The sequence below is a fragment of the Lepisosteus oculatus genome, chromosome 18 (assembly GCF_040954835.1).
Source record: "Lepisosteus oculatus isolate fLepOcu1 chromosome 18, fLepOcu1.hap2, whole genome shotgun sequence".
Taxonomy (NCBI): Eukaryota; Metazoa; Chordata; class Actinopteri; order Semionotiformes; family Lepisosteidae; genus Lepisosteus; species Lepisosteus oculatus.
In genome coordinates, this window is record NC_090713.1 from 19,296,343 (window position 1) to 19,315,030 (window position 18,688).

At 41.0% G+C, this 18,688-nt stretch overlaps 1 protein-coding gene across 1 annotated transcript in view; it reads left to right on the forward strand.

The window, feature by feature from the left end:
* Positions 1 to 18,688, forward strand: part of LOC102684379 (NACHT, LRR and PYD domains-containing protein 3-like) — a 154,754-nt gene that overhangs the window by 114,744 nt on the left and 21,322 nt on the right. Inside the window, exon 10 of the mRNA XM_069180191.1 lies at positions 4,383 to 4,556. Within this exon, the coding sequence (XP_069036292.1) occupies positions 4,383 to 4,556 (174 nt within the window). The remainder of the gene's footprint in view (positions 1 to 4,382; positions 4,557 to 18,688) is intronic.

Genomic DNA, 18,688 nt, shown 5'->3' on the forward strand with positions numbered 1-18,688 from the left:
TCAGTGAGTTGGAGACTTGGGACCTGAGAGTTTTAGTGTAGATCCCTGTGGTACTCCAATAATTACATCACCTCTGTTTGCTTCATGTTATCTCTGCTCTTTTTTTCTATTTTTTAAATAATTCTTAATTCATGCTTCTCTGCCTGTGATTTGAGAATTCCACATAAAAGATTAACTTTATTAAAAAATGTTGAAAGTGCAAATACACAGTATCATGCTGTATGCTTTGTGTGTTCATTACTGCTTTTGCTTGTTCAAATAGCAAACAAGTTGGTTATACAAGAACTATCTTCTCTAAATCCCCATTGACCTTTTCATGTATGTGATCCTCTAGTTCAGGGGTGCCCAACCTTTTTTAATGCAAGATCTACTTTTTCATTTGCCAGTCCAGTGCGATCTACCAGTGTGAATTTGAAGCTCTGATATATGGAAAACAGACTGTGGACACATCAGTACAATAACGATACCCATCACTAAAATGACAGCAAATAAAAGCAAGTGACTCATGCTACAGTGAACAAGTAATCTTCCCAATTTTAGAAAAAAGAATATCCTACCTCAATGTGAGCTTTGGCACTGAGAAGCTTAGAACAGAACACTTGTAATTTTTTTGAATGTGTTGATACTGCCGATCATGCCGATGACATTTTTATTTTGTCCCTGCAACTCGACATTCAGGTCATTCAGCAGTTCAGTCAAGTCTGTGAGGAATGCTAAATCCAAAAGCCACTGGTTGTCCTCTAACTGGGCATATTCACCATGTTTATACGACTTGAGAAACTCAGGCAACAGCTGTCTGAACACTTCTCACCAAAAATGTTTGTTTTCGAAATCTCCAAACAGCAAGTCAGCAGTCTCAACAAACGCTTTTTTATTACTTCTCGATCCCTGAACGATTTTTTGTGATGAACCAGGATGTGGCACACAGAGAACGATGCGATGATTGTATTAGGTCTCGTGAAAACCGACTGCTGCTAGTTGAGATTTTAATTTTTCCACTTTTCTTTTCCGTAACTCACTTTTAGCCGCAAAGTCCAGATCATACGTTTTGTGTGCAGTTTTGAAATGTTGCTTTTCACGTAGACGCTAGCATTGCAGATTTGAATGCGAAAAAAATGCTCCCATTACTTGTGGTAAATGTGCGTTTTCAGGCTCTTTGTTTCACTGTTTTCGCTCAAATACTCCATCAAATAGGCAATCAAACTTATCAAACTGTTGGCAAATTGATCACAGCAGGTCTGTTTCGCTCCACTATGCACTGTAGTGAATGCGGGGTTAACAAAACTTGTGAAAATCAGGAATTGACTGAGCTGTTTAGTGAATAAGTAAATATTTAAAAAAAACAATTTGTGATTTTTCCAGAATATATCCGAGCAGTTGGTATAATTAGAGGCACAATTGTACCAGACATACTGTACTGTATACTACACCACAGACAATAGAACACACAACACACAAATTACTGTGTTTAAGGCCAGTAGCCATATCACTCTGCAACTCACAACTGGCAACCCACTGGAGCTCAGCAGGTGGGAGCCTGGTCAGTACCTGGAGGGGAGACTCCTGGGAAAGCTGAGGCTGCTGCTGGAAGAGGTGTTAGTGGGGCCAGCAAGGGGGTGCTCACCCTGTGGTCCATGTGGGTCCTAATGCCCCAGTATAGTGACGGGGAGACTATACTGTAAACAGGCGCTGTCTTTCGGATAAGACATAATATAGAGGTCCTGACTCTTCGTAGTCATTAAAAATCCCAGGGCATTTCTCGAAAAGAGTAGGGGTGTAACCCTGGTGTCCTGGCCAAATTTCCCAGTGGCCCTTACCAATCATGGCTTCCTTATAATCCCCATCTGTGAATTGGCTTCATTCCTCTGCTCTTCTCCCCACTGATAGCTGATGTGTGGTGAGCGTTATGGCGCACTATCATCCAGGTGGGACTGCACATTGGTGGTAGTGGAGGGAATCCCCATTACCTGTAATCTAAAGTGCTTTGAATGGAGTGTCCAGAAAAGCACTACATAAGTGTAAGCAATTATTAATTATTATTATAAGGGTATGTGCTCAAACAAGGTGTTCCAGAGGCCTAACATTCTAATCACCCAGAAAGTACTCCTGACTTCTATTGTGTATTAAACTCTTAAATAATGCCTACAGTGGTGAAGAGATTACCTGCTTTCTAAATAAATACAACCTCATTCTCTTCTTCATCGGCTGCAGCCAGTAAATGGCTGTACATCCCTGGCTGCTCTGATCCTACTATCCTGGACTCGGATTACACTGATGTATGAGGGCACTGTGAAAAACCCACAAAATAGTAATTATAAATTGGAGACGTCTCTAATTGAAGTTTCTTTTACCCAGGAAATGCAAGTTCCTTAAAATTACAGAATGGCAAGCTCTCTCTAGCAAGGTTCAAATACATAGCTCCAGTCAGGTTTTGTCTGGATGATCATCCAGACTCTTTTGACAGTGAAGCCCAACTGTATTAATGTTATCTAAATTCTAGTGAAATTTCCAGATGGATCCCAAGCTAAAAGATTTCCCCTGTGGCCGACAAAGTCTTAGGCAGAATTCTAGTTCATATGGACTCGCTCTTGACTCGCTGTCTTGAACTTAAAATTCAGTTTTATGGCTCAGACAAAGTGGATGCAGCCACAGATTGAGAGAGCAGGTCAAAGAAATAAAGTGCATGAATAAAGTTCATGGTCTAACAACACCTTTTAAATCCAGTGATCACTACTGGAGATTAATTGTGAAAATACACTGATATCCACAATGGAGAATGGAGACAGAACTAGGCCATTACTCATTTTTCACCAGCAGGCTGCACTGAACCAATGTTACCCAGCTACACCACCTGCTGCACATGGACTTGGGTTGCTGGCACTGTGTGGACTAGATGTGAGCTACACTGGGATGGTATTCACTGCAGTATACAGGCAGATATTCATGTCAGATTCTGTCTGCACTTCCTCTCAGAGGTTACTTTTAATGTAGGGTCATCCCCCTGATGTGTCTCTCTTCCCTGGCCTGCTGGGACCTGTAATTGTCTCATACCTTAGGGGAACTGTCTTTGGCTTCAACTGAGGGGAAAACTCTGTCAGGCTATGCACTGATCTCAGCTGTCTGCTAATGCAGAGCCTGTCCTAGGAAGCCTGTATAGATCACTCTCTAAAGTTGGAAAGGGGAAACGTGCACACCATCACTGTTGTCCATTAATTCGTGTTTGTTTTGGATCCTAAAGGGTCTATCTATTTCTTCCGTGCTGAGAGTCTTTAGGTGATGTGTGTGAATGCTGTTTATTGCTTCGGTGGCTCTGTGGCTAAGGATCTGTGACTGGAAGGTTGCCGGTTCAAATCCCACGGCTGGCAGAGGAATCCTATTCCGTTGGGCCGTACAATGGCAGACCCTGCGCTCTGACCCCAAGCTTCTCTCCCTCTCTGTGTCTCCATGGAGAAAAGCTGGGGTATGTGAAAAGACAAATTCCTAATGCAAGAAATTGTATAGGGCTAATAATGAAACATTATCATCATTTTTATTATCATATTATTGTTACTTCTGTTATTTTATGTGTTGTTATAAACATAAGATAAGATCACTTTATTAGCCATATACAATTTCTTAATTTCTTGCATTAGGAATTAATCTTTTCACATACCCCAGCTTACTCTACACGAGACACAGACAGGGAGAGAAGCTGGGGGTCAGAGTACAAGGTCAGCCATTGTATAGCACCCCCAGCTGCAGTTGGGGCCTTGCTCAGGGGCCCAACAGAGTAGGATTCTTCTGCCTGCTGTGGGATATGAACCAGCAACCTTCCAGCCACAGGCACAGATCCTTAGCACAGTGCCACCACTCAGACTCATACAGGATGACATATATATTTATACATGTTAAGTTAAAACACAGGTCAGTTTTTTATTCAAATTGTTTATTTTCTTCAAAAGGGAATGCTGTTTTTCTCAACATATCTACAAATAACAATAAAAAGTCTCCAGTTCACTTACTCCAGTGTTGGACATTTACATTTGGGATTAATAAACCATTTGAAGAAAAACAACAACAACAACCATATAACTAACTAAAAATAACTATAAGAGGACGACAGAATAATAAAATATAATAATAAATGTGAAGCAATTTTTATTGTAGTTAAAAGTGAAAGTCTCCCTTCCTGACAGTTTCTTCTAATCTTTCTTCTTCCTTCTGGAATCTAAAATTTGAAGCAGCTGTTATCTTCATCATCCTCCTCCATGGACACTCTGAGATGGATAATGACATGATGTTGTATATTACTGCTGAGCTGGGGGTTGGAGTGAAGACTTGGAAAGAAAGATGTGGATGAGCTGTGCAGATGTTCAGCTGTGCTCCTGTCTTTGTGTCTGCAGGATGTGGAGCTGTGAACTAACAGAGAGATGTTGTGAAGATCTGGCCTCTGTTCTTCAGTCTCAACACTCCAGTCTGAGAGAGCTGGATCTGAGTCTCAATAACCTGGGGGATTCAGGAGTGAAACTGCTGTCTGCAGCTCTGAGGGATCCCAACTGTAAATTAACAACACTGAAGTAAGTTAACACTGGTGATTTCTTTGTTTGTATTGTTTTATGTAGATATTCTGAGACACACAACATTCGCTTTTCACGTGCATCAACACCTAGGAAGTACAAAACAAAAAAAGTTATTGTCTCTGGCTTCTTTGTTAATATCTTGACATGCAGTCTTTCCCATTTGCCCAAATTATTTACACATACAGTATGTATATGTTGTTGATAATTCTGTGGGTAATATTCTCCATGGGATTTAATTAATAGAGTCCTTCTTCATTTGAACACAAGGTCTGTCCAGCTTTAACCAGTTTCTAGTGATTTATTTCGTGGCTACAGTCCTGACAATTCTAAAGTAGCTTTTATATATTTCTTTAAGTACAGTATCTTTCCCCATTTTATTTTCATGCCAAATATGTTTATGATGTTCCCAGCCATTCTTCCAACAGTTTGTGCCTCCAAATTGATCATATTTAGCTTCCAATCGGTGTTTCTTCCAATATTGAATATGACCTTTCTACTCATTTTCTCTCTGTGAATGTGAATTGGTGGATTTATACAGATTTGTATGGTTTTAGATTCTTCAATTACTGTGGAAGTGGCAACCGCCTTCTCATTTGCATCTTACTCTTAACTTATGTATTCCTCCTTTGATTTCTGATATTGTTCGTAAATTTGAAAGGATGTCACTGTGGAAGTAAATTAGGTTTGCAAAATGTATTAATGTGTTAGTCTCTCATTTTAGAGTCTCATTTACTTCTTCCCAGCTTTGAATTTCCCCAGTGTTTTCTCCTCTCTCTCTGTGCTTGATCTTACCTGTTTGACCACATCTTGGACTGATTCCTGTGCTTTGAACCCTGCATGTTAAACGACTCTCCTTCAGACTCTCTCTGGTGCTTTAATCAGTTCCTCTCAGCTCAACCCCTACCTTTGAGATAACGTCTCTAGTTTCACTTTCTCCGGCCTGCCCTGCTGGCTTCCAGCAGAGCCTGCGCCTGGATTCAGTCTCCAGATTACTGCTTCCATCAGATCATTACAGGAGATATCACACTGGAGCACTGGGCTCACTTCCAGACCTGGGATGCTATCTGTGTGGAGTTTGTATGTTCTCCCCATGTTTGTGTGGTGTTCCAGTTTTCTCCCCCAGTCCACAAACATGCTGGCAGGTTTATAGACTTCTGGGAAAGCTGGCACTGGTATGAGTGTGTGCCCTTTGATAGACTGGCATCCTTTACAGGGTTCAGTCTTGCCTCGTGTCCAGTGCTTCCTGGGACAGGCTCTGGGTAACTGTGACCCTGAATTAGATCATTGTTTATTAAAAGTAATGGTGATGGTTTTCAATTGCTACACTGCTGTCTGCGAATTTCCTGAAAATATAAACTCATAATTGATTTATTCCATGCTGAAAAGAGATGCGTTTTCACAGCCGAAATGTTGTATTTTCTCTCCTCTCTTTTCGGCATGGAATAAACCTATTTCTTGTTCCTTTGCAGACTACACATGCTGACGCAGCTACCCACCTAACTAGTATAAACTCATCCCTGTAATGTTAGATATAGTCAAATTTCAGGGCAAATGTCAGTCTAGATTTATTTGGGAGGGAAGAAAACCTCAAGTAAAACCTATACCACTTGAACTCTCCCAAATCTACAGTCTTACTTCTGTGCAGTTCAGCTTAAAGCGCCAACAACCTGAATGACAGCTCTCCAGCAAAATGATGAAGAGGGATTTGTCTCACTTAAAACTTATGTTTTACACCTAATATAACTCAAAGGATTTTCAAAATAAATAAATTCTGCAATTTAAATACAAAAATCACATACAAAAATGTATTGTGAAAAAACAACTAAAGAAAAGAAAAGTCGTTTTGAGTGGTCAAGAGAAATAGCATGGAACCCTGTCCTTAAACCACATAAAATAGACGTTTTAGAAATGGTCATTGAGGGACATAATCAAGGTCTGGAACAAGACAGAAATCCTGGAAGTACCTTCATTCTTACTGTTTTAATTCTTCCTAAGAATGAGACAGGCAGCAGTTTCCCATCTATTGAAGTCTTGCTTCAGCTGGTTTTCTAGCACTTCTTAATTACATGTTAATATGTTTTCTAGGTTTTGGGGTATTGTCATTGCTAAACATATTATTTTATCCAGATTTTATTTCAAGTTGTAATTTTTTTTATCTTCAGGGATAGCATTGCTTCAGAATTTGCGATTTTTATTTGTATCCTGAAATGGTGCTGTAGTCTGTGATTATATTTGTGAGAACAGGAAAAAATGTTGAATTTCTGCTGTATATAATAACATCATCTTTATAAAGAGCCTGACTGTGTGTTCCTCCTGCTACAGTATATTACAGTATAAGTTTTCAGTTTTTGTGTTTAAAGATACAGTTTAGTCTAGCCCAATAAGACCTACAACAAAATAGTCAAATTCTCCCTGGAATGATGTTGTAGTGTGCTCTCTGGAGGCACCAGTTCTGTAGGGTTTGGGCATTTACTGGGACAATTATTAATTGTAGCAGTAAATCACAAAATGATTATTTTGATGGCCTTAGAATCCAACCATGCGATATAACTCAAACAACGCACACACACAGGTACTAATACACGAGGATACATTTATTAATACATAGAATATGCATATAAACCTAACAGATCTTATCGAGAGGGTTATCAGAATACAAAAGGTATATATTCATTCAGTTACAAAGAGTTACATATATCAAGAGGACATACGTTCAGTATATCATTCATTTAGACCGTTTCGTAAATGAACTTGGTTATAACTTCTACATTAGATACTCAAAACAAGTACATAACTCTTAGGAATTAAATTGATATCAACTGGTTGGGATAACAATTGAATTCTCGAGCAGTAATGCAGTGAAGTTGAATACTCATCCAATCTCTGGGGATTCAGATCTCCTGCGGGCACAAAGAAACAGTTTCAGGCTGTTGCTGTCCCATCCGCGCTCTCTGGCTCAGTGCCAGGCTGTGCTGTACGGCTTGCGACGGTGTGCTGCTGATGCTCACTGACCGGCTAGTTAGTGTTGGCTTTAACTAGCAAAGTTTGTGCACAGGAGAAAAGATGACTGTGGATCCCAGCAAGTCAGGAAGAGGACCGGTTCGTTCCTGATGAAGAGCTAGTTCTGAATAGTGATTCAGCTGTCCACAGTTCTGACCTGTTCACGAGGCCTGCTGCTGGTGCTAACCTCGGGTAGATCCTCTGGTTACTCTCTGGCAACCTCCGCTCTCGACTCTTAGAACAAAGGAAAGTTCTGGCACTCGGACACACTGGCCATTCCATGGTTGTCCGGGCTGAGTCTCAGGATGGTCAGGAGGCACGCTGCGAGAATGTCCTGCCCTTGGGAGCCTTCTGTTCCTGAGCCGTCCTGCCCTGGAATTCTCCTTTGAATTCCCTTTAGAAAAGTCCACAGAATTCTCCTGGAGCTCTGTGTTGCCTGTTTTTACCTGGAGGAACTTCAGCTCATTCATTGGCTGAAAGTTCCATGGGCATCAGAGTCCCACGTGGGTTATTCGGCCCTACCAGTCCCTGATTGGTTGATCAAGGTGAGATATGAGTCACTTACTCCTGACACGTAGGAATGCAGTCCAGATGTCCATCTGGCACTCCCTAGACAGATAGGCGCCAATGGATGACCATTGATCATGATAGCCAGGCTTAGCTAAGTGCATCCCCCTTTGGGAGCTGTCCTAGGAAACCTTATCAAAAGAAACCTTAAATCAGCCTGCATGAATAGTTTCTCTGTGGCTGCACCACAGAGATGAACAGAGAGATGAGGCCTAATTTGGGAAAACTCAGAAACACTTAATTCTTTCTTATTAATAAGCCTCGCCGCTAAACCCCTTTGGGAGCTGTCCCTTATCAAAAGAAAACATCTTTAAATCAGCCTGCATGAATAGTTTCTCTGTGGCTTGCACCACAGAGATGAAGAGAGAGATGGGGCCTCATTTGGGAAAGCACCGCAACACTTCTTTCTGTCTTATTAACAAGCATTGCCGCTACAATGTCCTCTCAAACATTTTATAATATCTCTGGAATTACAAATGTAATTATACAGTAGAAGTGTACAGTATACAGTAGAGTCCTTAAATTTCTTATATGTCTTACTGTGTCTTCTCACCAGACAGAAATATCTAGGACAAACAAAGAAACATATTTTGTTTTCAATTTTCCAAGATCAATTTTTCAGGTTGTGGCCCTGTCAGCCAGCTGAAAATGCTTGTAGACATTGCCCCATCTGCACAAGTTTGGATTAAACATTGAGACATTTTTTACGCACCCAGATAGTCTAGGGGTATATGGAGTGCAACATTAATGGAAATTCAGGTGTGCAGGGAGAAATCTTTGGTGTGGGAAAAAATAGTTGTAATGAATTATAATAGGTAACAGGAGTGAAATATGTACATTTTGAATAGGTGACTGGTATTGGAGAAGAGGAAATATGAGTGGTGCCAAAGGAATGAAAATAACAAACAAAATGGAGCTGGGTAATAAAGTGAGGGGAAGCTGACCTAACTACAAAACCTGACACACTCGGTCTTCGGCGTCGTCTAACGCCCTACCCAACTTCACTGACTACTCAAACCATACAAGACAAAAGGCAGTCATCCCATACTAAACTAGTATTTCTAATAATACAAAGACCAACTACGTGTGCACAATGTTACCCGACAACCTTAATTAACCCTTTACATAAAAGTTCACAGAAATACAAATACAAAAAGTGAGCTACGAATACAAATAAGGGAAAACGAGGAATAGGGTACAAAAGAGCACAGAGGTTGATATAACCCGTTTGGGCAAGGTAATGGCCAAATAAAGGATAAACACAAACAAATGAAAGTACAAGGAGGAGATGAATGCAAACCAACAAAGCCGAAGCTATACGGAAACAAACACACAAAGCAAAACGAATGAAAACGAAGAGAGACAAAGCCAAAGCAAAACGAAATCGAAACGAAGCCAAAGCTGAACCTAGCAGAACCAAAGTCGAGCGAAAGGCTGCTTTATTCTGAAAATCTCAAGTTAAATACCGAAGAAGTTGAGTTCTGATCGGTCAAGAAGCTGATTACGAATGATGTAATATGGCGACAATGGTGTAATGATGGACCAATGCGGGGGGTATCTGAATACAGGAAGTGGAAAAAAAACAAAACATACGGAAACACACGGGGACGTAACAATTAAACATTGAAAATTCTACATAATTTTTGTGAAGACAGGATTTGGAATGATAATCTTCACATACCCAGATTTTTAAAAAATATATTAAAACTCTTAAAAGCTATAATAGCTATTGTAATTACTATATAATCCTCTAGGGAGTGATAGAGGAGTTTTAATAGCTTTTTTGCACTGCCAGCTTATTAGAAGGGTGAGTTGTTGATAATAGATGACCCCTGGTTGCTAAGTAAGCAATCCAGTTGCTGAGGGTTCTTTTCTCTCCTGAATCATGATAACAGAGACAGTGACATCTCCTAGGGCTCTGAATGGTCCATAATGAATGAATGACAGCAGTTGGAACCAGACCCCCCTTTTTTCAGAAAAGTGGTCAGCCAAAGATTTACTCTTTCGGTTTTCATTGACCCAGTGGTTTAGCAGGTACAGATGCAGCCATTCAAAAGGCACGGTAAAACCCCATACTGCGGCAAATAATCTGCGGCACGTGATTGGCTGGCCAAAATGACTGACAGGGGCACTCGTGGTGCATTGATCGGTAGTGAAAAGATTTAATCATTTAATTTCTTTACTATGCACATTTTAATCCACTTAATATTGAATATGTATATGGAATTTTACAACTAAAGGGAAATTTTAGTAGCCGAGCATAAAAAGAAGAGGAGCATAACGCTTCTGAGTGTCCTAAATGAGATTAGTTTAGGAACATAAACATTATGTAAACTGTACTGTATATGGCTGGTCTCGGTACTTTAAAGAAAAAATACACACCAGTATTCCATTTCTCCCTAAACATTTTAAGCATCAAAGTCTTACATATGGTTATTTGTCCTTCTGACCATATTACGTTTTTTTTGTAACGCATACAGCCACCAGTGAGTGTGTAAGAGCCTGCTTACCAGAGCGGTGACATCACCGCCCTCCCTTGTGAATAGCAGGGCCTGCAGCCGCAGGGCTGATGGGAGATCTTCCTTTGACTCAAGCGACTGGGTCCCTGTTGAGCTACGCTGGCGGCCCGGTTCGAGTCCCCGACAGTGGGGGGGCCAACCAGAACCCTGGAGCGTTACAATATACTTTGTGAAAAGTGATAGTTTTAACCTTTTCTGTGAATACGCTCGTTATAGGAGTAAACAAAAGCATGCTTTTAGAATTTGATTAATAGGGAATATAATATGGGATCTCATATCTAAAGAAATTAATAACGATATAATTATATTCATGTACTGTAGCACAAACAGTAGTATAAGACTTTCTATTGATATGTGTACAGCTGTTTTACAGCTTGCTACATGACTGCATCTGTGGTGTGATGGCTTAAGTAACTGACTTTTAAGACTGAGGTTGGGTGTTCAAATCCAGCTATTGCTATGAGTTTTCTTTTAACAAATAAACATTTAGTTGAAAAACTAAAATAGCAAATATTATGGACACTATATTGACATGTTTTATATTTCTAAATATCACAGCATGTTCGTACTGTATGTACACAGCGGTACCGCAGGGTGTAGGGCGCAAACCCACGTGAGCCCGAAAGCCCTAGATTCATGTAGGGCATTCGCCCGGCGCTGCGGTCGAAGAGAGCCCGGCTGGGGTACGTGGTGAGGGTTAGGACAGGAGGGGTAGTGGTCAGGGCGGGGATTAGGAAAGCCGCTGACCAGTGCAGCTGACCCACGGTGAAACGCGCGTACAGTCTGGGGAGATTGCCCATTTTCATGTAAATAGTTCCCTGGTTTCGCACCCCTGTATTTCGCTCTCTCTCTTTTCTCAATTCAATTCAATTCAAGGTGCTTTATTAGCATGACCGATGGGTACAATCAGTGTTGCCAAAGCAAATGAAAGTAATGATCTTTACATCAAACAAAACAAAAAATAAAAGTAAAAGTAAAATAAAATCTACAGACATATTATAGACATTTACAACAAAGAGATATTATAAAATATTGACATATACTGTAGGCAGCTGGAGCATTATTGGGAGACAGACTCACTGTTCCTCAGGCTGTGACAGGAGATCACATACTGGGCTGCCAGTTCAACTGAGTTCCCTCCTCCCTCTCCCAGTAGGATTGAGACCAATTGGTATTCTGGCAGGTATGGGAACTCTGGGATTAGATTTCTGAATTTCAGGAAGAATGTTTCTCTAATCCCAGAGTATCTGTCACAGTGCAGTAGGAAGTGCACCTCTGTCTCTATTTCTCCCCGCTGGCAGTGGGAGCACAGCCTGTCCTCTCTGGGCAGCCAGGTCTGCCTGTGTCGCCCAGTTTCTATGGCTAGGCTGTGGTCACTGAGCCTGAACTTCGTCAGGGTCTCAAGAATTTGTAATGCGAAGAAAAGAAAGAAAGAAATAGTCATTTTGAGGGGTTTATAGAAATAGTGTAGTGGAGCTAGTTTGGACATGGTGATGTCATCGCCCTCCCTGTGCGTAGCAGGGACCTCAGCCGCCTGGGATGAGGGAGGTCTCCTTTAGCTCATGTGGCTGGTTCCCTGTTGCGTTATGCTGGAGACCCAGGTGTTGCAGGACGAACCGGCGGGGTGGAGCGCCAGAGGGCACAAGCCCACGCGGAACCTTGACGGTCACAATAGCATGGGACCCTGACTTTAATCCACATAAAATAGACATTTTAGTAATGGTCACTGAGAGGCATAAGGAAGGTCTGGAACAAGACAGAAATCCTGGAAGTACCTTCATTCTTGCTGTCTTCATCCTTCTCAAGAATTAGACAGGCAGCAGTTTCCATCTATTGAAGTCTTGCTTGAGCTGATTTTCTAGCACCTCTTAATTATATTTTAATGTGTTTTCTAGGTTTCTGGGTATTGCAGTTGATCAACATTTTATCTTATCCCAATCCTATTGTAAATTAAATGTATTTTTGACCTCCAGGGATATAGATTCCCCAATAACATTGCTTCAGAATTAATCCCTATTCTGAAAAGTTGCTGTAGTCTGTGATTACATCTATGAGAACAGGAAAAGATGTTGAATTTCTGCTGTATATAATAACACCATCTTTATAAAGAGCCTGATTGTGTGTTCTCCTGCTATATCACCTCCCTCGGTATCGTTCTGTAGACGTACACTCTGAGAGAATAAATCAGTGGTGACAAGCATCTCCTTGTTTTGTTCCCTGTATGAATTAAAGGTGTCTGACAGAATACCATCAACCTGTTCCTGTGCATTTGGTTGCTTTTACATTGCATGTAACAATAAAACCATTATGAAAATCCTACAAGTTTCAAATACAAAAGGCTTTAGTACCCTGTCAAATGCCTTATCTGGACCCAGAATGTATTAATTTCAGTTTTCATTATTTGTGTTTAAAGATACAGTTTAGTTTAGCATGATAAGACTACCAGCCAAATAGTCATTTTCCACCTGGAATGCTGTCCTCTCAAATATTTTATAATACCTCTAGAATTCAAAAAGTGATTATGTAGTAGAAGTATACAGTCAATAATAGAAGCCTGCGCTAGGTCAGCAAGGAGCTTTCCATCCCGGGCTGTCCTGATCCTACTATCCAGGACTCTGAGTACACTGATGACATCATGGTCATGGCTGGGATGTCAGGCACTGTGAGAAACCCTAGAGGACTCTCAACTGTTGTCATCAACTGCTCATGGCCTGGCCTTGTGTCCTGCAGAATTGAGCGCAGGAGACCTCAAACTCGCCCTGGTCCTCTTTCTACTGATCACCTGTGGGGTTGACCTGTCCCCACTGCCTCCTTTTCTCCTCAGTCTGCTAGAGGAGTGGTGCTTTCTGTGTGTGTAGAGAGCAGGAGACACCCAGTCTGTCCTGGACTCCACTGTTTCTAATTCAGGGTCATGAGTGAGCCAGAGCCTATGCTAGCAAGCAATGGGCCCAACACAGGAGCCTGTACTGGTTGTCAGTCCATCAGGGGTTCGACAGAGGAAACAAGTGAGAACACAGAGAGAACATACAAACTTCACACAAATATCTCCCCAGGTCCGGAGCTGAACCAGGGTCCTGGCACTGTGATACAGCCATGTTAACCACTGTGTCCCCCTGGGTCTCCCCTCTTAAACAACCCATCAGCCACAGTACTAGAATGGAGACAGAGCTGGGCCACTTCTTATTCTTTACTAGCAGACTGGTCTGAGCCATTGTCCCCCAGTTACAACACCTGCTAGACATGAACCCAGGCTGCTGGCGCTGTGTGGACTGGATGTGAGCTACTTTGGGACTGTATTCCCTGCAGTGTACATGCAGATATTCATGTCAGACTCTGTGTGCACTACATCTCGGGGAATGCTGTTAATATAGGGTCATCTCCCTGATATGCTCCCTGTTTTCCCTGGCCTGCTGGGAGCTGAAATAGTCTCATACTTTAGAGGAATGATCTCTGGCCACAGCTGAGGGGAAAGCTCTGTACAGGCTGTGCACCTTTCTCAGCTGCCGTCTCTCCCTGACACTTCATGGAAACATGTGTGGGGATACTGAGAGCCCTGCATTAAAAGTTCAAGTGGCTGATTAAATTGTTCATCTTAGAACCGTGTCGAAAGCTTAATAGGCAGAGGCGCACAACTTTTCTCTCTCTAACTTGAATTTTTGTTCTCATCTCGACAGAGCTTTATCAATCATTCCTAAAATATTTAAACCCACGTTTTAATTCAAGACAGGCACTTTGTCTTCTTCGGAGATATCAGACAGTTAGCCGGTGGACCCCACACTCCCAAACACCCCGCATTGTCCAAAGCTGACAACTCACAGTGGGGAGTCTTGTGCACTACCATTGTTGTCAAGTAGTTTGTGTCTGTTTTAGATCCAGCAGAGTCTGTCTGTCCCTTCTGGAATCCTGTGTGAATTTATGTAAACAGTTTTAATATGGATTTTTTGTTGTTTTAGTACAGTACAGTATGTGAATATAATGTTAATGTAAACATGTTCAGGTGAAATGCAATTTACATTGTAGTTCAACCAGGATAAATAAACATGTATTGTGCTCATTGAATTGGAGGGGCCCCGAGGCTATGTGACCCGAGAGAAAAAAAAAGAGAGTGAGTATCTCACCAGCACTGTGGAGAGATCCGGAGTATATAGATTGGCTAGTGAGCTCGGAGGGGTGAGTTTAAATATAATGAACAAGTGGAGGAAAAGAGTAGAGATTATCGGGAAAAGAGAGAAACAGATTGGGATTGATAAAACGTCCGGAGAGGTTGAACATCATGCAAGGCATCCACTTTCATTCTCAAAACATTCGGGATCTGCGGAGCGCAGTAAAGAGGCAGCAAGTTTCTCGATCATCAGAGGCTGCGAGTAAACCTGATGATTTACAGCTGAGAACAGTGCACAAAGGATACACATTATTCTCGCTTGATTTATTGTAGTGAGGACTCAATCTATTTTCATTTAGACAAGCGTACCAATGATTTTTTTTCTTTTGGTTTAAGAGACTCAGTGAATACCTTAAATTAAGATTTAAATTACAGAAAGTAAGGAGGTTATTTGTTGGTTGTAATAAACTGCACGGTAAAGTGAAAAACTGGGCACACAAACCTTCTGAAGTCATCTTGTGATCACTGTTAGAATTACAGTTGAAATTCCTGAAGAGCCTAATTTCTTCACAGATTGATTCATGGCTGTTTCAGGAGGAGCCACTGCCAAATTAAAAGTTTATTTTTTTGTGCAATTGACCGAAGTGGGCCACAACATCGGTCAAATTAAGAACTTAGGTCATCCCATATCATATATACTGTATGAATTTAATGTTATACTTCTAATTATAGTTACACTTCCTTGCAGCGAAACAGGTTCACTTTCACTGCTACAATACCTGCTCCCTGACTCCCATGATGAGTCTCTTCTCTAACCTTAGTCTGGCCTTCAGCAGCCCTGCTGTTGTGTTCAAGGTGAGTTATGTCAGGAAGAAGAGAATTGTACCCAGTGCACTTTCTGCTGGGCCAGACCCAACAGTTAAAGATGGCGACAAGTCAGGCACCCAGAGGTGGGGGGTGCGTCTTTCCGCCTCCATAACTAAAATGCCAAATAGGAGTGGCGCAGCACGGTTTTCATCACTCTCTGTGCTGGCTGTGACGAATTAAACCGGTTTCACAAGTATTTTCAAAGTAGAAGGGGGCGAGTCTTCCAGCGATTGCAGATCAGATCAGATTCCCTTCTCCCCACAGAAAGACAGACAAATGTTTTCACTGCTTATTAGTCGCTATTCACCGCGAAGCAAGCAGCTCCAATTTCAGGCGTACAGTAGGCGATAAATACTGTATATTTAGCTGAAAAGCTGTATAACACAAGAATTTCGTTACCCTAGGAGGTTTCGTGAAACGTGCCAATTGCAATCGTTTTGATTTTTAAACACATTTTAGCAAAGTCATGTACCATAAAAGTATGGTAATTTAAAACCATTAATACTTTCACTTGGGTTTAAATAAAGTCGATGTTTTCTCTTTTGGCTAGACTTGACTATTTAGCCATGAGATATACAATAGATTGTCATTGATGAGTTTCAAAGGACAATCACAGCTGTATGAGCTCCACCGGTCAGGACAGGAGGCTCTACTGTACACAGAGAGGGGCGGGAGGGGGGAAACAAGCCGATACCTTGGCCTGTGTCTCCAGACACAGCTGGATGAGCTCCACCAGTAAGGACAGGCAAATAAGATACACTCTACAGACAATCACAACGGCTACATATCATAAAACATTTGCACATATTGTTAAATTATTACTTGTTTTCAGGAAGTTAAAAAACACTTGAATTACTTATCCAGTCTCTCTAAATAAAATTATTTTTCAAGCAATGTAACTTACGTCGGGCAGTGTGTTTTTTTTTTAATCTAACATTGACAGCCACATCTTAAATCTTGTCAGTCAGCTCTTTTTTCTCTATTTGAATTGTGGTGATTCAAATAACTTGGGATAACAAGTGGTCTCAAAGTCACCGAGCTCACAGAGCTTCAACAACAGATGACAACTTCCTTAGTCCTTCCTTAGTCTTCCTAAAATTGTTAGACGGGGTGGGGGGCACTTGGGAATGTGAGTTATGCGAGTTAGATTATGAATGAATAAAAACATTTTATTAAAAACACGTTTGCGTTTGTTTGGGAGCTATATTATGTATTTTTCATATATAAGATATAATGATGTGTTCCTGCTTACACATTGCACGACTTTAAAAGCTATAAAAACAGGTTTCGATTTGTGTCTTTTTCACATTATCTGGGGAGCCTTGTTTTGTCAAAGAACCAGAGATCATCTCGCTTTCAAAGGACAGCACAGACTTTCAAAAGTCCGCAAATGTATTAGCAAGGGTTAATTGCACTATGGACCGCACATAGAAATGTAAAATAGTCTTCTTTAGGTGTGAGGGCAGGAGTGGATCGCAGCAGGCATACACAGCAAATAACAAGGAAACAAAGAACAGGGCAGGTGAGATGAGTATCCAAACAGTGAGTGATCAGAAAAAGGAAACAATTGTTACGCCCGGCTTTTCGATGCAATTTTTTTTTAACTTGCTAATGTTATGGAGGCGGAAAGACACACTTCCTACCTCTGGGTGCCAGACTTGTTGTCATCTTTAACCATTCCATGTTCGAGTCGCAGTAGGTAGAGACACGTTTTCAACCATGTCATTTTGTAAAAAGGGGAGATATGTGGACAAGCCAAAGCCCAAACATCCACTGAAGGTTCACGTCTGGGGGGATATATCTAGATCTAGAAGTGGCCCGGGGCCACTTCTTATTTTCAAAGGAATTATGGATCGTGAATTCTTCGAGGAAGTCGTGGTGAAACAGCATGCCACCCCATATATCAGGGAGCACTTTGGATCAAGTCTCTTTCAAGACAACGATCCGAAACACACAGCAGCAAGGGCGAGGCTTATAGCAGAAGGAGTGAACTGGGTGAAAACTCCAGCCGAATCCCCAGATTTAAATCCTATAGAGATGGTTTGGCATTCGCTGAAAGACTATGTTCGGAAAACTGCTAAACCCACCACAAAGCAAGAACCGATCAATGCGATCTACAAATTCTGGGAGGAAGAACTGACCGAACAAAATTGCAACAATTTTATTAACAGGCTGTTTTGTTTTCTTCCTACGATTGTTGAGCGGGGCGGGGGGCATTCGGGAATGTGAGTCTGATTAAGAATGAATAAAAGCATTTTCTTAAAAACACGTTTGTGTTTGTCTGGGTGCTGACAAATTAAAAAACAATTACTTTTTGACAATGAAAAACTCTCTCTCTCTCTCTCTCTTCTCTCTCTCTCTCTCTGTGTAATTGTTTTTATTTTTAAATACATTTTAGCAAAGTCATGTACCATAAAAGTATGGTAATTAAAAACCATTAATGCATTTGCTGGACAGAGAGGTGAACATTTTTACGCAGAAGACAAAGGTAGCGATTTACGTTGCATTGTGCATTGTGCTGCTGTAATACAGTTTAAAATAATTAAAAGTCTAAACAGTATCAGCTTTATTTATGGGTTGTAATTTAAAAAAAGTCAAAAACCGCACTCAAAATGCAATTTAGAGCTTTCTGGCAACAGGAGACACCCAAACTAACAATGTAGCATGCTACTGTTTGTGCATGAACATAGTTATACTGTTATTTCTTTAGATACGCGATTGCATGTTTTTTCTTAAATCCCTGGTGGGACCGGGCGTCCATAAGAATCAAGTAATAGGTTTCATTGCGCTTTGACAGATCGTCTTTAAATCAATTGCTGATTTAAAGTTTGACAGTAAATGTTTATATTGTAACGCATACTGTACAGCCTCCATTTCTCTATAAAAATCTAACAGATTGTTTGCACAGCCTAAGAGGGGGGTCTGCTCTCAGTGACAGCTGACAATCGTCCATACACTCAAGTGAAAAAATTAATAATGCCAATGTAAACGTTGTATTTACAATTTACAACTATTCATTGTTATTAAAAAATGACTTAAATTCGAACATGTTGTGATATTTAGAAATATAAAAA